Below are 22477 nucleotides of genomic sequence, written 5' to 3'. Positions count from 1 at the left end.
TCATGTACTATTGTTTATGTTCCTTGGTTGGTTTAATCCATGGATGTGGAACCTCCAGATAGGGAGGGTTGACTAAGCTACTAGAGTCTCTGCAGATTTTGGTATGGGGGCGCTCCTGGAACCAGTCCCTTGTGGATCTTGAGGGAAGACTGTATGTGCTCATAGAAAAAAAATTATCGTTTGGAGAAAAAGTGAGATCGCTGCCAGAAATCTTACACTCAGAGTTGTATATCCGGTTGTAACTTAAAAAAAAAAACCTAAAGGTGGGGCCAGCCCGGTGGTGCAGTGGTTAAGTTCGCATGTTCCACTTTGGCAGCCCAGGGTTCGCCAGTTTGGATCCCGGGTGAGAACATGGCACTGCTTGGCAAGCCATGCTGTGGTAGGCATCCCACATACAAAGTAAAGGAACATGGGCATGGATGTTAGCTCAGGGCCAGTCTTCCTCAGCAAAAAGAGGAGGATTGGTGGTAGATGTTAGCTCAGGGCTAATCTTCCTCAAAAAAAAAAAAAAAAAAGGTGGAATCTATGTCTATAACTTTTTATTTTTTCTCTTTGGTTTGACAACAGATCACAAACGTCTTTCTCAATCATTAAGTATAGAGCTGCATCATATATAATGATGATATATTAGTTTTCTAGGTCTGCTGTAACAAATTACCCCAAACTTGGTGATGTAAAACAGAAATTATTCTCTCACAGTTCTGGAGGCCAGAAGTCCAAAACCAGTGTAGATAGGGCCTTGTTTTCTTTGAAGGCTCTAGAGAGAATCCCTTGTTGCCTCCTTCTGGCCTCTGGTGGCTCCTAGCAGCTCCTGGCAATCCTTGGCGGTCCTTGACTTGTAGCTGCATCACCCCAATCTCTGCCTCCATCTTTACGTGGTCTTTCTTATGTATGTCTCTGTGACAGAATCTCTATTTCTTTTCTCGATGGAAAAACACCAGTCATTGGGTTTAAGGTCTACCGTAGTCAAGTATGAATTTATATTAACTTAGTTACATTTGCAAAGATCCTATTTCCAAATAACGTCACATTCTGAGGTTCATAGTGGACATGAATTTTTGGGGGACACTATTCAGCCCATTAGCGAGAGTAACCCATTTTATTGTTGTGCCTTAACTTATATAGCCAATGCCCCATTGTTAGACATTTAGATTAATTTTTCACTATCGTGAACATAATAGGGGCAGGGAATAATACATGTAGGAGAACCTAGGTGATCCATTTGAGTGCTTTTTGGTTTCCCTTGCCCCATCTTAGGTGTGAATGGACATGTGCCGCAACTCTGGCCTGAGATGAGTATGATTGTGGAGGCCTTAGGCCCCTTAGTAATGAAAGTTTGGGTTCCCGTCAGATAAGCCACTAAGACTTGTTGAGGTGGAAACTGAGAGTGAGTGCAATTTAGAATACTGGAGGAGTAGAAGATGTGCACCATTTGTGCTCTTGAGACTAACAGCAGCTGTAGGCGGTTCCAGGAACCTTCCTCTTGGTGATTTCCCCTCAAGAACAGAGGCCTATGAGCATCATGGAGAAGCTGCTTCTTGTCCCTGTGTGGAGAAGTAATTATGCAATGCAAGGGGTGGACTGTGGCAGCCATGAAAATGTGCTGTTCAGCTCTCCTGTTGTGGGCAGCCTAATTGCCTTACTTTTTCCACTGTGTTGTTTGCCCTTTTCTCAAAAATGAGTTGTCCGTATATTTGTGGGTCTATAATTACTTTTTAAATTATAAAAGTAATTTGTATTTTTGTTAAAACCTCAATCAGTGCAGAAAGCAAAAATGTAAAAAACCCACCATTGCCCATGAATTCTTAAATTCCTCATTTTATAAATTAAAAAATGTATATCTTGTATCTCTTATCACATTATTGTTTTTAATAGCGGCAACATATTCCCATGATTATATAGGCTGTTACCAGAGTCTTATTTCAAAGAATTCCACAGTTTATTCTTAGTCAGTTTTCCCACTTGTGTGGAAATCTGTGTAACATAAATTCCTAGAAATGTAATGAGTAACATTTATTGAAAACCTACGGAGAAACATATTTTATACTTACTCACTGTCTTGATCTTTTTAGTCATTGTTTGAGGCAGATACTATGTCCATTTTGTAGATCAGGATACTGAGGCTGTAAGAGATTCATTTATTTGTTGAAAGCTGTACATTTAAATAGTGGAACTGAACCAGTCCAGGCCTTTCCTACTAGTCACTACATGACTAACCTAGGGAGCACAATAAGAATTATTTCATAGAGTGCTTGTTAGGATGAAATACATTTAAGATTTATGCATTGCATTTTGTTACTGCATATTTTTACACTTAGTCTGTAGAAGAGATATCAGGTCACATTTTTGGTTTCATACCTGAGCATAGTGTTACTAATCTGCTTTAATACAAAGGGCAACAATGTTAAGGAGGATAGTATACAAACTGCTATGTCCATGTATTCTGAGCACTGTTGCTTCATGATTTGGAAATTAGAAATATATAGCATTAGAAATATATAGCACCGAAACTGAATGAATTTTAGTTTTCTTGGCTTTCTTTTCTGAGAAACGATTGTGCCTTCACTTCTTAGGGAAACTCTGTATTGTGAGGCTTTCAGGCTGTTTTTGAGTTAAGATTGCTTTTTTGGTGAGAATAGAAAAGCTCTAAAAACTGTAATTTTTTATGGGAATATGGAAATATGAATTGATGGAGGAACTATGTTGTTAATAAACACCAAATTGAAGATAGACTGGATTTCTGGTAATGTTCTTATCAGAGTTAGATTTTAGAAAATTTTTCTAAGCATAAATCTGGGCAAACTTGCAGAGATTTAAATGCTGTGCTAGGGGCCGTCCCGGTGGCGCAGCGGTTAAGTTCGCATGTTCCGCTTCTCGGTGGCCCAGGGTTCGCTGGTTTGGATCCTGGGTGTGGACATGGCACTGCTTGGCACGCCATGCTGTGGTAGGCATCCCACATATAAAGTAGAGGAAGATGGGTATGGATGTTAGCTCAGGGCCAGGCTTCCTCAGCGAAAAAGAGGAGGACTGGCAGTAGTTAGCTCAGGGCTAATCTTCCTCCAAAAAAAAAAAAAAAGAAAAAAAGCTGTGCTGATTTTTTTTTTTTTAGTATTTTTAAAAACTCAAAATATAGGATAAGAAAACCAATTTAAGTACTTCATGGGTCTCTAGCTATAATATTAACTTGACAGATAATTTAATAGAGATTTTTCAGTGTTGAGAGCAGATGTGTACCCGAAGGCATGATATTTTATGCATATGATTGCTGTGTGTGTGAAATTTTAATTTTTTTCCTTAGAGGATAAGAAGCATTAGTCTGTTCTCGTTGAGTTTATGTTGTCTTCTTGGAATTAAGATTTAGCTACAGAATTCCCTATTTTTATTCATGCAAAAAGAAAGGTTTGTTTTTTACAAAATTGAAATCTTGACCGTTTACTAAGTTTCCTTACGATTTTCAGGGTATAAATTTAGAGGACAAAAATATATAGCAATATATATAGAGAAAGAGGTGGTCAATTTATGGAATTTGGTTACTATTTAAAAATAAAGTTTGTTAACATGAAGGAAATGATAAAAAGGCTTTCATTATATTTGTCTTCCATTGCATTTAGTTGCATTTTCAATAAACTAATTTCAAGATTACTACCACCTTCGGAATGTATAAGAACTATCTTAATGAATTTTACTTGGATTTAGGTTAACTTGTGGCTTCAGCAAGCATTTACTGCATACTTGATTTGCATTAGGCGCTGCGCTAGATTTTGGAGATAAGACATTCGTTTGCCTTTAAAGAAGTAATTAAAACACAGTGAGTACATTATTTTAAAAGTCCCTGGTTCCATCAGAGGAGCACCTGAATTAGACTGAGAGATTTAAGGGTTAAGGTAGGATTGTGACTGTTAAACTTAGTTTGGAAGAATGAGTAGTAAGTAGTCAGTTGATGGGGAAGAGGAAGGTCGTGGAAGCAAGAGACAGCAGGCGTTTGAGGAAGCTGCAGGTACTGATCATGGCTGTCACATGGGAAAGAGAGGGGTTAATAAGTAGCCTGCCTTTAGACAGGTAGACTGGGCCCAAATCCTGAAAAATCTTATATGCACTGCTAAGGAGTTTAGATCTTTATTTTGGGAAGCCATCAAAGGAAATATGTAGGTGTGTGTGATTATGTTATATTTAAATTTTAGAGCAGTGGTTCTTAAACTTCTTTCTAGCATCTCTTTACACTCTAGTTAATGAGGACCCTAACTAGCTTTTGCTTATGTAAACTGTATCTATTACTGTTTACCGTATTAGAAAGTAAAACTGAGAAATTTTTAAAACATAAGAAACAGCACACATTCCATTAGCGAGTGGGATAATATGACATATCGTGTACCCTCTGGAAAACACTACTGTACAGTTGTGAGACAGTACAGTGAAAAAGGCAGAAAATGCTTGTAGTATTATGAAAATAGGTTTGCTTTCATGGACCTCCTGAAAGGGTCTTTGGGACCCCTGGGAGTTCCTGACCCACTTGGAGAATTGTTAGAACTTAAAAAAGGAACACATTTTAAATTGTGATCCAGTAGGCACATGTGTATGCATATGCACTACTGAAACAAAAGTTTCAGGAAACAATACTGGATTAGTTATCTCTTATTATATAAAAAGTTACCACAAAACTTATTGGATTAAAAAAAAAAACATTATCCCACAGTTTTTATGAAGAGCATAGCTTGGTGGTTCTGGCTCAAGGTATTTCCTGAGATTGCACTGAAGATGTCTGCTGAGTCTGCAGTCACCTGAAGGCTTGACTGTCGTTGGAGCATCCTTTTCCAAGCTATCTCACATGGCTGTTGGCAGGAGGCCTCAGTTCCTCACCATGTGGCTCTCTGTTGGTTAGCTTTAATATCCTTACAACATGGCAGCTGGCTCCCCCAAAAGCAAGTGATCCGAGAGAGTGACCAAGGCAGAAGCCCCAGTGTCTTGGAAGTGATACATGATCAGAAGCAAATCGCTTAGTTCACGTTCAAAGAGAGGAATTTTGCTTCCCCTTTTGAAGGGAGGAGTATCAAAGAATTTATGGAGATACCTTAGAACTAGTACAAATACTTGTCAGGAGAGTGAGTCCTCCATGGGTCTCTTTTTTCCTGCATGTCTTGCTGGGTATGCTAAGGATGCAAGGCCCTGACTGCTTAACCTGGGCCATTTCTCAGGATTGTGTTTGCAGCGAGCCACCTTGAGGGATGAGGTAATGTCTCCTGTTGGGAGAGAGCAGGCTTACTTACTGCTTACTATAAAAGTGGTGGATTCCCTAATCTTAATGTTCTTAAGCTGTGATGCAAGCCCACTTTCATGTGTAGTGTCTATCTGGTCCTCTCTGTGTCACCTTCTGGGACTTGGGAGTAAAAGGGAGCCGGTGCATGCATGATGCTCATACTGCTTGCTGTGCTGTGAGTAGTAAAGTTCTTTGTCTCTGACCCAGGACTCTCATGTGCTCTGCCTGATAGGCAGAGGGAGAATGTTTGAAATAACCACCACAACAGACACTAGAGAGCTAACAGAATATTGTCTTGGAAGCTAACTAAGGGACTTGCGGGACTCCCGGGGGCAACATTATGGGCTCAAACTGAACAGCTGCATGATTTTCTCCAGCAGCAATCAGGATTCCAGGTGTATAATCAGTGAAAGTGTTTCTTTTGGATTAATCAAAGGCAAGGGAGCTTGGAATGTGAAATTACTTTTTCGCACTTTCATGGTATGATCTACGTACTGTAAACTGAACATATTTTAAATATTTGGTGAGTTTTGATGTGTATACGCCTGTGAAACCATTATCCCAGTCAAGATAATGAACATATTCATCACCCCAAAAGTTTCCTCCTACCTCTTTATGATCCATGCCTCTCTCAACTCCATCCCCGGGCATGGACTGATTTGCTTTCTGTAATAATACATTAGTTTTAGAATTTTATGTAAATGAAATCATACTTTATAACTTTTTTTTGGTTAAAATTATTAGTTGTCAGCTGTTTAAAGTGCAATAATTATTTTGTGTTTGTGTGGCATATTTTTAAAAGAAATTTATTTTTTAAAAAAACTCTCTTCCCTAAAGCTCAAGAGATTAAAAAGCCAGCATGAGGGCTTCAGACAGAGCTAGTGAATTTCCTTCTTGTGTTGTATAAGTGCATATAATTCTGATAATAACAAAGACTCCACATGCAAATTCTGTTTTGGATCTGAAAGTAACTTGAACGTTAGAGTGCACCTGCTGATGTTGAAACCTTGATGTGGATTTTTGTTAGTGGATCTTAGCCTGTTCAGTGTGATTTGGTTTCTCGACTGCATGAAAATAGAGTTCTGTACAAGAGCACAGTTGGGAATTTTTTTCTTGAATGTGGCAGTTTAAAGTTCTGATGGCATGATTCCTGAGACTCTGAATTATTACTCCTTATTTTGTTTTACTTATTTTGCCCACCATCTTTTTAAAAAAACTTTGTTATTAATAGAAAAATAAATGTGGTTATTTAAGCTTTACACTTGGGAAAACCTAAAATGTGCCCTAAAGTTTAGGTTTAGAGTCCAGATTAGCAGGACACACTGCCTTAAAACTCTGGAAGCCTTTAAAATCCTGTGGGCAATTGAGATGTTAACATCAGCAGCTGGTGGTGGTTAAGCATTGTAGCTAGGGGCCTCCAGGGCTCTGGAATTGGGTGCCCTAATTAAAATCTGGACCCTACCACTCAATAGCTGTGTGACTTTAGATAAGTTGTTTAATACCTATAGGCCTCACTTTCTTTATCTGTAAAATGGAGATAATCACAGTACCTATGTTATAGAGGGCTTATAAATGTTAAATTAAATCTTATGAAATTGTTAGCACAATGCCTGGCATGTGGTAAACACTCAATATTAGCTTTTGTTATCATTCAAGGGGTTCTGGATAATGAATGGCTCTCTTATTTTACTCAATATTCAGATTACTTAAAAAAAGAAAAAAAGTTGCATCCCTCTTTGATTTTGAAAAAGAATTCACTCAAACAGTAATATGTAGATTATTACTTCTCATCTATGTTACAGCCCAGATTAATCATGAAAAGGAATTTTTACTTCATGAGCTAGGAAAGGAATTTCCTAACATTGCTGGCAGAATATTGCAATTCCTGAACTTTGCGCATTCTTGCTATTTCTGAGGTGGAACCTTAAAGGTTTGGGTTCAGAGTATCTCCTGTTTTGCTTGTTGTTACCCGAGGGCTGTCTTTACTGGGTGTAATGTCACTGGAGTAAGGATGAGACTGCCAGTGTATTCATATTTCTGAAGATCTTTAACTTAAGTTTGGCTAGAATATATAGACCCTTTAAAATCTTATTTTTGACCATGTGATTTTACTTGGATAGTGTTTTCAATGAATAAACACTTATAAGAATCAATTCTACATAACAGAGGATTTTTGGAGAATATTATCTAATATGCTAAAACCTGTTACTTGACCTAAGCCATTTCTTTGGTAGAATGATGTTAGGAAATCACAGAGATCTAGTTTAGATCAGTATTGATTTATCTTTGAGAGAAGTGTGGAAAGCAGATAGCTATGATATGTCTTTTGTTTTGTTTTGTTTTGTTTTGAGGAAGATTAGCCTTGAGCTAACATCTGCTGCCAATCCTCCTCTTTTTGCTGAGGAAGACTGGCCCTGACCTAACCGCCGTGCCCATCTTCCTCTACTTTGTATGTGGGACGCCTACCACAACATGGCTTGCCAAGCAGTGCCATGTCTGCATCTGGGATCTGAACTGGTGAACCCTGGGCCGCTGAGGCGGAAGGTGCGCACTTAACCACTGTGCCACCGGGCCGGCCCCCGATATGTTTTTAAAATTTGTTTTAATTATACTTGTAGAATATGAACATATTTTCCTTTTAAAAAATTCAAGGTTTATTGTAGTCTGAGTATGAAAGCTTTATATGTGAAGCTAAAGCCTCCACAAACATTCCTCCCCATCTCTCCTTAGAAATACGAGTGCCCTCTCCTGCAGCCACTGCTGTTTCAGTGTGGCATTTCTCATGTGGGAATTCTCTGTATGTTTTGTATGCAGATTTTTATGCATATGATAGATATATTTTTCACCTAGTTTTTGGTTTTTCTTTTAATTTAGCTTATAGTATTTTTTTGGTATATTTTGTCACTTTGACATAGTTAAATGTATTAGTTGTTTTTCTTTATGATTTTTGCTTTCTGTTTCCTGTTTAAGAAGCCATATCTTCACTTGAGTTCCCAGGGATATTCTCCTAAGTTTTCTTCTAGTACTTTTAATAGTTTTAAAATTATATCTTTAACGTACATAAAATTTATTTCTGTGTACTGTGTGAAGTAGGAATGTAATTAGTTTTTTTCGAAGAGCACCAGTTGTTTAAACCCCATTTATTAAATGATTTTTCCTTTCTTCATTGTTTTGACATGTTACTTTTAGCATATACTAATAAACTCACATATATAATTTAGAGTCTGTTCCTGGGCCAGTACTATAGAGTTTTAATTACTGTAGCTTTAAAAGACTACAAGTCCTTATGAGAAATCCTGGGGGTCAGATGTGGTTTTGGAGTCCAGATTTTTTCCACATAATACCCATCGGACATTATGCAGTGTCCTATAATCATATACATTGTTTTCTCAGTGAAGTGTAGGAATATTCACACTAAGTGAGATACATACAAACAATAAGTGACCTCGTATCAGAGCAGGTCGGGTTTTGCTGCTAAATGAGTTAAAAAGGAAAAACTTATTTTTGGACCTTTTTTGGATTTTTGCATTGGAAGTAGGATCATGGACCCATAATTTATCTTGCTATTTAGGGGACATCTTCCTTTTTTGTTCTATTTCAGATTGTTTTGGTTATTGTTGTCCCTTTAGTCTTCCAATGGAATTTTAGAGCCAGCTGGTTGAGTTACGTGAAGAATCTTAGAGAGGTTTGCATTGGGATTTGGAGTAGCTGGGGAAGAACAGACACCGTTACAGTGTTTTTCTTCTCATCCATGAGCATGGATAACTTTCCTTTTGTTCAGATGTTCTTTCAGTAGAGTTTTATAGTTTTTTCCAAAAATGCTTGCACGTTGTTGTTGGATTTATATCAAAGTTGTTGCTATTGTGAATGAGATTTTTTAAAAATTGCATTTTCTAATTGTTATTAGTGATATACGGGAAAGTATTGATGTTTGTCTATTGATCTTCTGTCAGACCAATTTGTTGAGTTCTATTATCAGTTCTAATTACTTGTCAGTTGGTGATCCTGGGTTTTCCAGTTAGAAAATCATGTATTCGAACATTGAATTTTATCTTTTCCTTGCCTGTCTTTCTATCTCAGTTCTTTTTCTTTTCCATTTGTGTGGTATCGTTTCAGTATTCAGTTTTGAGACGTGAAATATTTTAAAAATGATGTTTATTGTGAAATAAATTGTTTATTATTGGAGGATTTAATGTGTGATATTTTCATTACAGATATGGTGTAAGATATTTCTTCAAGACTGCACAGCTGAGGACCTGTTATTTCTGATTAGCCTTAAGCAGACTTGTAGCCATAGAGAAACCTCACGGAGTTCCGTATTTTGTTTTCTGCTTTACACCTTTCCTGGCACCTAAACTCATCTTGCAACCATGTATGGAAGTGCTCGCTCAGTTGGGAAGGTAGAACCCAGCAACCAGAGCCCTGGGCGTTCACCTAGGCTTCCACGTTCCCCTCGCTTGGGTCATCGTCGAACCAATAGTACAGGAGGGAGTTCTGGAAGCAGTGTTGGAGGTGGCAGTGGAAAAACCCTTTCAATGGAGAATATCCAATCCTTAAATGCTGCCTATGCCACATCTGGCCCTATGTACTTAAGTGACCATGAAAATGTGGGTTCAGAAACACCTAAAAGCACCATGACACTTGGCCGTTCTGGGGGACGTCTGCCTTATGGTGTTAGGATGACTGCTATGGGCAGCAGCCCCAATATAGCTAGCAGTGGGGTTGCTAGTGACACCATAGCATTTGGAGAGCATCACCTCCCTCCTGTGAGTATGGCATCCACCGTTCCTCATTCTCTTCGTCAGGCAAGAGATAACACAATCATGGATCTGCAGACACAGCTGAAGGAAGTATTAAGGGAAAACGACCTCTTGCGGAAGGATGTGGAAGTAAAGGAGAGCAAATTAAGTTCTTCAATGAATAGTATCAAGACCTTCTGGAGCCCAGAGCTGAAGAAAGAACGAGCCCTGAGAAAAGATGAAGCTTCCAAAATCACTATTTGGAAGGAACAGTATAGAGTTGTGCAGGAGGAAAACCAGGTTAGTTTTGTATGTATGATTACGTTTATTGATGGAAGTCATGTATACAAATGAAATGAGCCATTCTTTTTCTTTTCTTTCTTAGGTTTTTCCCTTCTTGGTTCATTTATCTTCCTTTTTCCTATTTATCTTAGTATTTTCTGTCCTCCCTTTCTCAGCCTTTTCTAGATTTGGTTCTGTGCCTTCATTTTTGTCTTGTTGCCATGTCTGCTTGCTCACCATTCTTGCTTGTTTCTTTTCCCTGGCTTCTCTTTCCCTTCGTGTCTTTTCTTTCAGCATATGTTATCTTTTTTCAGTTCTTGTGAGAATATAATTTTGCCGCATGCTCTAAGATCTTTTATCAAAATTATTCAGGCTGTGTAATTTACGAGTGAGATGTAGCATTAAGATTTACTGTAATGTCAAACAAGTCAGTCTTAAAAAAACAAAAAAAGATCAGAAGGCAAATCACTATGTTGACAGCACAGAATGGAAATTAGTTAAAAATATTAATGTGGATTATGTAAATATTTATTAAGTACCAATAGTGAGTTCTTTCTGTTGACATTCATGATAGTTTAACTTCAGGATCCTTATGTAGCTTTTTTTTCTCTAATTCTTCATATGTAAGGTGGAAGAAAGGCAACTTGCTGTGATTGGTTGCTTCTGGAGAATAATTGAGATAATTAGGCATTATAATTACGGGCTTTACAGTTCAAGAGTTAAGTCCTATCTTATGGATACATGAAACATTCATTTACTGTTTTTCTGCGCTCGTCCAGGTTATGTATAGTTGATGTTTTGGCCATAGCCATGTCACATTCAGTGACATGTGACTCCAAAGATGTGAACAAATCATATTCAAGCTCCAGCAATTAAAATCTTAACCATACTTTTTGTTTAAAAGACTTTTAGAACTTTTCCTAAATTTGCAAGTTTGAATTTGCCTCCTTGAAAAAATTCTCCTATAGTCTTAAAGGAGAATTTTATAGTAGCTATCTCATTGTTAGTGTTATACTTTATTTTTGGGTTAGGTTAATAAAAATTATGAAGAAAGTGATAAACTTATTTGGATTTCTGCACTGTTCTTGAATGATGCTAAGAAGTAAAGGAATTTGAAATGATCTCTGTCTCCGATGAAGTAAATCTAATTTAAGATTTCTATTGGTTGTTTTACCATTCTATTACTAACACTCAGTTCAGACATTCAGATCTACTGTTTTGGTTATTTGAAGAAGAACTCTAGTTACATTGTTTTGTATGTTAAAACCCCAGACTTTTTCAGTAATAAAAATAGCTTCTTTTCTGATCATAAAAATAATACAGAAGAACATAGATAAGAAAGCAAAGTTTAGCCCAAATCTATCTGTGATAACTTTGCTATTCCACTGTTAACATTTTGATGTTTCTCCCTAATGAACTATCTTTGTGCACACAGACATGCAAATTTTACATGAATGGAATATTATAGGTGTTATGTTGTGACCTTTTTTTAGTCAGCAACATTTCTACTGTATGTTAAAGCCTTACATTATATATCTGAATCATTTTTGATGCCTATATTCTATTGTGTCTGTACCAGTTAATTTAACTAATATCACAGAGTTAAAAATCTTCGGATTATTATTTGATAGTACAATATGAATTAAAAACTATACCTTGAATTCATTTGAGTCAGAGATTTAAAAAATAATTAGAATTTATAATTTTATTCTTTCTCAGGTATAGTATAACTTCAAACTGCTTTCCTTTTACTTTTTAACCAGTGATTAAATTTAATTTGTCCCTACACAAAATCTGAATGTTTTGTTAGTATTCTTAAATCTCTAAGGCTCTTAGAAACCCAGCCTTCTTAAAAAAGAGGAAATGTCCTTTAAAAAGTACTCCTTAGGAAGTTCTTTGCATTTGAATCTTCAAGACTTTAAAAATGTGAAAAGAAAGGAAAGAACTAAAATTGACCCCAGTGTTAGATCTTAAAAGTAGGGACAGGATTCCTAAGTGCTGGCTCAGATACATTGGTATCACCAGTTATATTTATTTAAAATATAGATTCCCAGCTTCAGACCGGCTAAGCAAAATATCTCTGGAAATGGAGTCCAGTAACCTGGATTTTAAACAGGCTTCTCTGGTGGTTCTGATGATAAACCAGTTTTGGGATCTTTAGAATTTTAGTACATCTAATTCTTAACCTAGTCTGTTGCTCATTTGCCAGAGGGAATTTGTGATGGTTCTGTTGCCACTTTTGAGCTCAATTGTGAAAGAAGGGGAAAAAAAAACAAGGGACCATTGGCTCAGTGCTTCTCATCCCTTTTTTTTTTTTGGCCATATTACACCTCAGAGTTGTGACAGACTTCTATACATAGTGATCATTCATTGAGACATTGACCCTCAGTAGAAGGAATGTGTGTACAGGAAAAGGGTTTTTAAAATCTTACGTATATTTAGTTAAAAAAAGCTGTCTAGGTGATTTTGTTGTCTCCTCGAGAATCATTGATGCACAAGATAAAATATTCAGATGATGTATGACAACAGAGTAGGGTCATAGTTTTTCTTTAGTTAACATTTGAGTTGTCAGAAAGTGAAGTACACCACCAAAAGTTAGTCATCCCTAAATATAAAATAATAGTACATTCTAAAAGCTTCTGTAGTTTGGTAGTGAATTGTAAATATCAAGAGAGAAAAAATGAGTTTCCTTTCTTTAGTCTCATGGTAAAGTATCAGTGTAGCATAGGTTTTAGAAACTGTATCTGTGTTCCTATGGAGGATATTAGGTTCTTTTAATTTTGTAAAAATGAGATTGATAAATTTGGAGTATGTACTGATGGTGTATCAGTGCTCAATTATGAAGTTCTTTATATGTATTTAGACAGTTAAGCATCATCGAACTTTAATATTATCTAGTCTCAAATGTATTGTTAATAAAAGTCACAGTTTACTTTTGTTTACCTGAAAAGTGGCTGAGATGTAAGTTCTTTTTAATAAGTTAATAAAATTACACATAAATAAACACTTCCGTTTAAAGGTTCTACCTTTCAAGAATAGATTGACAGTATGTGTGTGTGTCTTTAATTGTAAATGTAATTTGTGTGTGTGTATATATATATAAAATTTAAAGTGGATTTTGGTTGAAGTTGAATTGAAGTTACTGGATTTATCATTGAATTAGCTAGCCTCCAATTTACCTTTCTGATGATGCTGAGAATATGCCTATCACCAAGATGGTTTTTATTATCAAGTAACTTGGAAATGTCCATTTTAACAGGGAAAAAAACTACTGGCATACTTCTTCTGTATTTTGAAATAATTGAGGCTGCTAATTATGCCTCTGTGTTAAAAGCTGTGTGGATAAAAAGCAATGGCAATATTCTTTCTAATTATCAAGCTACATTCAAAGGCAAAATATTTGAACCTTCTGAAAAGACTATAGTGGGGACTCAGAGCACTTGGGTCCAGTGGAAGTGAAACAGTCCCACAGGACTATGATGCCAAAAAAACCATATGTGCTGAAGGAGGAGGATGACTGCCTTATCTAGATTCCGCCCCTTGCCCTATTTAAACACCAATGCTGGCAGGAATATATTCTTCATGCACTCACTATAATTACCACACAATCCTAAAATTGTATAACTTTGGTCCAAAAACCAAAGGGTGCAATTTTAAAGTAAAGTGAAACACTGCAATGAGGTATGGAGAACTGAGAATGGTAATTAATAGATTATAGTGAGCCAGCAGTGGGTCCTAATTAAACTCTGTGTTCATTATACCCTCCATATCCCTCAGAGGTCGGACATTTTCCAGTTTACAAAGAAGATTGGTTTAATAGGCTTTACAGTAATTAAACAAATTTCACCATTTCAGTTTGACACCAGAGATTTAGATACGTTCTAAAGGTTTGATCTGATTGGGCTACAGAAATCTTAGTCTAGAATCCTGTCAAATGTAAAACACACGTGCTTAGAATTCCCTGATGTGTATGGTTCATTATTATGGAGTTCTGTTTAAAGATTCTTTCTAAAATAAATACCCAGCTGTTTTTATGTCTCATAATCCTTTTGTTACTGAACTTTCAAATATTGGTGGTTGGAGAGATGGAACAATATATGTTTTAACAGGAAATACTTTTTCTCTTTCTTTTTTAAACTGACAATGAGGAAGGCTTTTAGTGTATGTTTTACTTGATGAGGAATAAAAATCCAGCTGTGAGCTTGATTGAATTACAAAGCTAATAGGCTTTGGATGATGTATATTTTTTATTATATTCTAACTAACATCTACCAAGATATTGTGATACTTTTTTATGATTATTATGTCTTGTAACAATTTCTATATGTTGAGTTTAGTTAGAAGCTTATTTTAAAAATAATTATTTTTAAGCACTTTCATTGGGATTTTGTGTCAGCAGAGTACATTCTGTTTAATATTATAGTGTGGCAATTGAGTTTATTTTGTATTGTATATTGTTTTCTTTTTTGATTTTGATTTTATTTATTTAGGGATCAAGAGAATTTCAAGTTTAGAAATACGAAAAGATAAACTTACTCTTTGTTAATCTTTGTTTTTTCATTTTTCTCACTGGACACTGGTGACTGTTAACATTTTTATAATTTTAGGTTGTACCTTGATTTGTCACTTGGTGAAAGCCATTATTATTTGAATTTAAATAAACTTTTTCATGAGGTTGCTAATTGTTTCATTGTCATTTAAAGTCTGATCTTAAAATCTGGGATCTATGTCTTGGACTATTTCTTGAGCTTTTCTTTTTGATAATTTTGTTTTAACATAGAGATGAATTATGAATGATTATTCAGTGTATTGTGGATAAATCAGTATTCTAGTCTATTTTCCGGATAGATTTGCTCATTTTTGGTGTTCCAGAAATGGGATGTGTTAAAGGCACTACGAGAATGCCCTGAGAAAATTAAATCACATGTAAAATAGATATATTCCTTTTGGGGAGTTAACATTCATTTTGAGAAGCGAAATTTGTTCATGTGGGTTTATAGAAATTTAAGCTATCCATCGATTGGATCTTGTCTTGTAAGTGAGTATGGGAAGTTAACTTCTTGTAGATTTGATAAATTTGATTGTCTGGAATGTAGTGGAGTATTATGAAAAATGATTCACTGAATCTAATAAAAATTGTACAGATTTCTGACATGGCTTATTTGTGAGGAAATAGAATTTGCTGCAGGATTGCAGTTGTTCCCCCGCCCCCCCCGCCCCCAACTTTTCTTGGATTTCACAGTGCAATCTAGTGCATGATTTCATCTTAATGAAATAGAATTGTTTTTAGGGATTTGCCAATTTACAGTAACTTTGCAGATAGCAGCTTAAACATGAGTTCGAAAACCCACCTTTTATTCTATTGTGCAAATGAAACCAGAAAATGGGCATCGTTTTTAGTCATATTAATGTTGATCAAAAGAGGTCATAGTTCCATTTTACTTTTTAAAATCCTGCTGCCCTTGAAAGTTGACATCATGTTATGGGTACTCTGTTGCCCAGAAGAGTATTGGAAGGGCCTAGAAACATGCTGGTGGTTGAGGGAACTGAAAAAGAGGAGACTTGTGACATTTTAGTTACACTCTGTGTATTTGATGAGCAGCAACGTAGAAGGAAGTTTTTTCTCTTTTCTTAGAAGGAAGTTTTTTGTCTTTTTTTTTTGGTATTTTCTTGGAAGGCCAACACTGGAAAAATCAGTACAAATATTATGATTTTGGGTTTTGGCTCCATGGAGGAATATATTTTCTAGCAAAGATGTATCTATTTAATGGAAGAGAAGGTTTCACAAAGTAATGATTGACTATCACTAGAATTGGTTTCCGGGAAGCGAGAATGCTTCTGACAACTGGATGGGTGCTCTGAGTCTTTCAGCTCTTCAGAGTGCCTGAAGTGGTATGAAATAAGGTGGGACTTCATGGAGAACCACTTAGAGAGTGTCGTCCCCCCGCACCCCCCCCCCCACATCCTCTCACACCCTTTTAGCCTTCCTTCCATTCCTCCCTCTCTCCCTTTGTGACAACTTTATTGAGAGATAATTCAATTCATCCTTTAAAAGTGTGTAATTTTTTCTTTCTTCATCTGATTGACTTGAAGAAGAATTTCAAGAAGGTAATAGGAAGTTGCCCTAGGGAGTTGTTGAACAAGGAAATGAATAACGTAACAAAAAATACTGTTTAGGAGCAGCTTTTATTGCTGTTAATAGAGTGAGTTGAAGGCAGGAAGGCAGGGAAAACAAACGAGTTTGTTGCAGAAGGCCTGACTTAATTTGGGTAATAGGAATGGAGAAGGTGCACCTCCATGAAATATTTTCAAAGAAATATTTGGATATAGACTGATGGCAAGAGAGACGACTGTGATGAACCATGGTATTGAGATTGGAGAAATGTTTTTGCCATTGTTGAAAATGGATAGAGATTAGGAAGTGGAACTAGATTTAGAGTGAGAAATGGTGAATTTAGTTTTAATTATTTGAGTAGAAGTTTTTCATAAGCATTTGGAAATAAGAGATTAATGACTGTGACCTTAGGTACATACACCCGTATGTTATTATATGTATGCTTGTTAATGTTGGAAAATTTACTGATCTGGTTCAGTATCACAAGCTACATGTCTTGGCTTGTGGCAGTAAGGAGTGGAGAGGAAAAGGAAGCCGTTACATGGTACGTGTTTTATATGTATTTTCTTGCCCAGCTGTTTTTGTGTTTTTATCTTCTATCTTTATTGTGGTATTTTTCTTTGAAGGCAGGATAACTTGAGTGATTCTCTCAATTCCTGAAAGTCACTCAGTACCCACGGGGGATTGATTCCAGGAACCCCCGCAAATGCCCACATCCACGGAAGCACAAGTCGCTTGTCTGAAATGGTGTGCTGTACTCGACGCAACCAGCTCTCGCGCGGGCGAGTTTTCATCCGTGGATACGGAGGGCCGGCTGTGTTCATTAAAAAAGGTTACTAATGGTTTATAGTCCTGTGGTAAACAAACCTGCTAGTAGATGTCCTTTGTTTTATTTTAGCTAACAGCAAGTTCACTGAAGATCATGCACCGCAGCATGATGAATTTGGAGTAAATTTGTTAAAAAGAGAAATATTGCAGAAAATGTGCTTTCAGCAAGGAAGTGATTAACTTTCTAATGAAAATATTCTGTTCTTCCCTTATGGACAAGATTAGAAATGCTTTTATGAACTGTATTTTTCTCATTTTACGTGCTGCCATAAGCGTCTCTAAAAATGTTTGCTTTTCTTTCTGGAGTTTTAAAGTTGATCTTTAACATAGATCTCTTCCTTTTATTTTTCTATTTTATTAACAATAATGCTTATTGAAACTACCTCCCTTTCTCTTTGTTCTGGCAGTCTTATCTAATAGGTTCATGGTAAGTTTTGTTACATTTTGACAGTTGGTAGAGAATACTGGGTTGAAATGATACCTGTCCAGCTTAATTTCAGCTGTGGAAATCTTGTAGGCTTTCCTAGTTCAGCCTTGAGAAAAATAGTTCAGCCTTGATGTACACATTGTACTCTCCCTTACCAGTGGCTGGTGGCTTATATACTTTCAGAGTGTGTGATATGTCGATGCAAATAATCCATAACCAATCTAATAAATCAAAATTGGGAGGAGTTTATTATGAGCCAGCTTTGAGGACCATATAGCCCAGGAGAGTCCTGCCACAAAGAAATGGAGCACTCCAAAGAAGTAGGGGTCTACAGAGTGGTTATATACAGTCAGAGAGCATGTATCACATATGATTGAAATGTCCCTTTTACAATAGTCACAAGATTGCCCTGTCAGCACAGTGAGTGATGGACACGGCAGGTAGCAGATCTGTTGTCTCGAGCTGGGTGGTCATGGGTGAGCACAGCAATCAGTTCCTAGTCTAGGGAGAGATGCTTATCCTTAAGGAAGTGCCAGTGTAGGGGAAGTTGCACCTTTATCTTAAGGGCATTTGTTCTTGTCTTTGGGGTGTAGCAAATGCTTAAAACAGATATACAATGCATGTTCAACGGCCACATCGGGCGCTGTTGGGAAAAACAAGGTCAGGCCAAATTAGTTTTACACCAGATGGCTTCCTCGTATACTCCAGCATATCTGATTGCTTGCCATTTGTTTATCAGATATGCAGGGGCCTATTTCACCTTGAAATCACCCTTGGATGACTTGTTCTAGTCTTGGATGAGCCCTCAGGCAGTTGTATGGTCCCCTTTATCAGCAATTCTCAAATTTTTTGGCCTCAGGACGCCTGTACAGTTGTAAAAATTATTAAGGAGCCCCTAGCAGCTTTTGTTTATGTAGGCTTTAACTATCAATATTTTCCATACTAGAGACTAAAACAGAAATTTTAAAAATACCTGTTAATATATTTAAAAATAACAAACCCGTTAAATGTTAACCTAAATAACATTTTTAATGCAAAATAGTTTTGCAAGTCTCTTTAATGCCTGGCTTAATAGAAGATAGCTGATTCTCCTATCTGTTTCTGCTTTCACTGGTCTGTTGCAGTTTGTTGTTTTGGTTGAAGTATATGAAGAAAATCAGGCTTCACATGAATATGTAGTTGGAAAATGCAGGAGTAATTTAAAAGCCTTTTTAGATAGTTTTAGATGTTTTTTGAAACCAGCAAAATTGAGCAAGTAGTAGTTTTTTTTAAACACTTTATTGATGTCTGATTTATATACCATAAAATTCATCAATTCTAAGTATACAATTCAATGATTTTTTGTTTTAGTAAATTTACTGAGCTGTGAAACCATAACCATAATCTAATTTTAGAACATTTTCATCTGCAAGTGGTAGTTTCTTAAAGATAGTTGCAATGTGGAATCTGAAACCTTATCAGTGAGCTTTCCATAGTTTGTTACATGGAAATACACTGGTCTGTCTTGCACTTTGAATAGATCTTATTTATGTGTAGAGGATATACATGAATAATACATAAGCCTTCTCCTGCATTCATAACGTTGTGTATTGATCACCTGGAAAATATTAGTTCAGTGAGTTATGCAGATCTTCCAAATGTTGACACACTTCATTAGACAAATTAAAAAAATTCACATTCATTTATATCACTTCCTATCACATCAGAAAAGTCTTTTTAAGTATTGGTGGCCTGTCAAGCTCACTGATTGGGGGGTACAACGTCTCCGAAATTCTGATTTTTGCTTGAAAGCTCAGATTTTATCATTGGCAAGAAATATTGTTGGTTATTGTCTTTTGAAGTGACAGGTTTGTTTCATTACTATTTGAGAAAAATTTAGCCATATACTTGCATCTGAATAATCAAAGCTTGTCAGTTTAGTGTTTTAAGTTAAAGTGGTGTTCATTGAGACAACCATTGTATTTCAGTAAGTAGCAGAAGTGCTCTTTGCCTCTTTGAAGATGTTAGTTGAGCAAAGAGAGACCGGAATGATGTGACTTTCTGGGGTGAAATGCTCCAGGGAAAAGGGCAAGTCTAAAGGCCTTACAGGGGTCTTTTGGCTCTGGGAAGAGGGTCTTGACTAGATTCTTCTTTGTTTTTTTGTTTTTAAAGATTTTATTTTTCCTTTTTCTCCACAAAGCCCCCTAGTACATAGTTGTGTATTTTTAGTTGTGGGTCCTTCTAGTTGTGGCATGTGAGACGCTGCCTCAGCATGGCCTGATGAGCGGTGCTATGTCTGGGCCCAGGATCCGAACCGGCGAAACTGCCGGCTGCCGAAGTGGAGTGCACAAACTTAACCACTTGGCCGTGGGGCAACCCTTAGATTATTCTTTAGCTAATGTTCTTCTTCTCTTATCTGTTCGGTGTTGTAATAAAATGTTGGGTGTTTTTTTGAGGAATATTAGCCCTGAGCAAATATCTGCCACCAATCCTCCTCTTTTTGCTGAGGAAGATTGTCCCTGAGCTAACATCTGTGCCCATTCTCCTCTATTTTATATGTTGGATGCCTGCCACAGCATGGCTTGATAAGCAGTGTGTAGGTCCTCGCTTGGGACCTGAACCTGCAAACCTTGGACTGCCGAAGTAGAGTGTTCGAACTTAACCACTACGCCACCAGGCAGGCCCCAAAATATTGCTGTTTTTTTTTAAAAAGATTTTACTTTTCCTTTTTCTCCCCAAAGCTCCCCAGTACACAGTTGTATATTTTAATTGTGGGTCCTTCTAGTTGTGGCATGTGGGACGCCGCCTCAGCATGGCTTGATGAGTGGTGCCATGTCTGCGCCCAGGAGCCGAACTGGTGAAACCCTGGGCTTCCAAAGCAGAGTGCGCGAACGTAATCACTCGGCCATGGGGCCAGCCCCAATGTTGCTATTTTTCACATCAACAAGGCTTTTGGTTCTTTGCCATGCTTTAGGAAATTACACTATTTCTTCAGTAATTGTGAGTAATGGTTTTCCATTACTGGATAAAGTTTCCCAGACTGGATAAAGCATAATTGCCCAAAGTTCAGCACAGACAATATTAAATAATAGGAGAAGACTTCACTGTTCTAGAAAGCTGAAATCTTTAAAGTTTTGAGATGAGTTTATCCATGCACGTTGAATGAATAATCCTGCTTTGAGATCTGTCGTTAATGTCTTTTGGTTGTGCGTTCTCAGATATTAACTGTGATTAAAGATGCCACCCTTTTTCTGATAAGCCATGAAAGTGTCATCTATTATTAAATATTAGTTTTAATGTTTAATATTTAATATTTACTTTTTGACTTAGCAAATATTGAGCACCTACTTTGTACATTATATTTTTTCTGGTACACTGTAAAGTTGAAAGCAATGTGAAAATTTTGCAAGGCGGTAACTTGCTTTCTTGAGTTTTTGGACTCCTGAATTAACATTAAAATTAAAGTGACTTAGCGATTTAGAGGATGAGTGTAAAGAATACATATATTTTCTTCTGGATTTTTCCTTTCAAACTATGTCTTGTCTTGTAGGGTAAAATGGATATGAAGATAATAGACTTCTGGAAATATATAGTAACCCTTAATAGAAACATCAGTGAAAGAAAGAGCAACAAGTTGAAAAAGGTCAAAAGGTCCAGTGTTTTCTTCTTGACTTGTTTGTTGATAGCATATATTTCTCTGTCCTTAGCTTAGAGAAGTTCCTTGGGTGGGCTGTCTGAGCCAGTAATTATAGCTAACCAGTGAGTATTCTCCTGATTGAGTATTTTGTGGTAAGGATTCCTCTTTGTCTCATCAGTTACTCAGTTTTTACTGTGAAGAAATTCAAAAAGGAAAAGGACGTACTGATCAATTTTTGGTTATAATTTTGTCCACACTAATACTTAATTTTGTTCTCTCACTCTCTGGGAGCCATTGAATACAACTATATCCATAATTCTAAATGAAGGAAGACCTAAATTCTACAGGAATCACTGCATACTTTAAAAATTATCTTGTGAGCAGTGCTTGAACATTATAATTTGTTGCCCTGAAAAAGAAGAGAGCAAGTCATCAAGAATTCCTTGGCAATGGGAATCTGTGTTACCTTTGCTTAACTATTAGAAAGCATTGTAAAATCCTGAAAGTCTCTGAGCTCAGTTTTAAAGACTAAGAATATTGGGAGGCAACACATATTAAGCCATTCTCATGGAAAATTTTATGTAACTCTTTATTACGTAGTTTGTGCTTGAGGAATACAATATCTTCTTTGCCCATCCCATTAAACTTAAAATAAGAGGGCATTTTTGAATGTTGAGCCGATGATATATGCTGCCTTCTGTTAAAGTTATATTGTGAATGTTTAGGCCTGTTATTTTGTATGTTTCATTTTGATTTGGTTTTTAAATTCTCTGTATGGTAAAAAGAAATCATGTAGTTTTGTTTTCTGATACCGCTAGCATACGGTATGAGGATAGGTGGTCACTGTTTTATTATGCGGTACGTTTTTGGCCGTGAAGCAGGGATTTGGAAAAGTTAATCTCTAAGTTTTCCTTCATGCTGTAAAATTTTATGATGAAGAAACATTGTCCTTCATTTTCTTAGTATCTTCAAAGCATAACTGGGGGAAATATTTTCTCAGGTTAAGTTCTTCATTGTTTATATTGGATTTTTCTCCAATGTTTTGTGAAATCTAGGAAGAGATGTGTCTGTAATTCAGGTATTTTCATTGTCAAAAAATATAAATAATGGTATGTTTATCTCTTTGGAGTGGGGAGTTTTGGACAAATATATATATATTTTTCTTTGTACACCAGTATCATTCCTGTTGTTGGTCTGTGATAATCATATTAAAATG

General features: G+C 36.5%; 1 protein-coding gene across 22 annotated transcripts in view; it reads left to right on the top strand.

The window, feature by feature from the left end:
- Positions 1 to 22477, top strand: part of ERC1 (ELKS/RAB6-interacting/CAST family member 1) — a 516642-nt gene that overhangs the window by 27387 nt on the left and 466778 nt on the right. For 21 of the 22 annotated variants that reach the window (XR_011540237.1, XR_011540234.1, XR_011540233.1 and 18 more), the window contains one exon: positions 9469 to 10293. The exons of the other annotated variant lie outside the window; for it this stretch is intronic. Coding sequence is in view for 14 of the 21 variants with exons in the window: in XM_070620439.1 (XP_070476540.1) it covers positions 9625 to 10293 (669 nt within the window). In the remaining 7 variants the exon portion in view is untranslated. The remainder of the gene's footprint in view (positions 1 to 9468; positions 10294 to 22477) is intronic. 22 annotated transcript variants of the gene reach the window in all.

This window comes from Equus przewalskii, chromosome 5, assembly GCF_037783145.1.
Source record: "Equus przewalskii isolate Varuska chromosome 5, EquPr2, whole genome shotgun sequence".
NCBI lineage: Eukaryota > Metazoa > Chordata > Mammalia > Perissodactyla > Equidae > Equus > Equus przewalskii.
The sequence above is the reverse complement of the archived record's forward strand: the minus strand, read 5'-3'. Positions and strand labels throughout refer to the sequence as shown.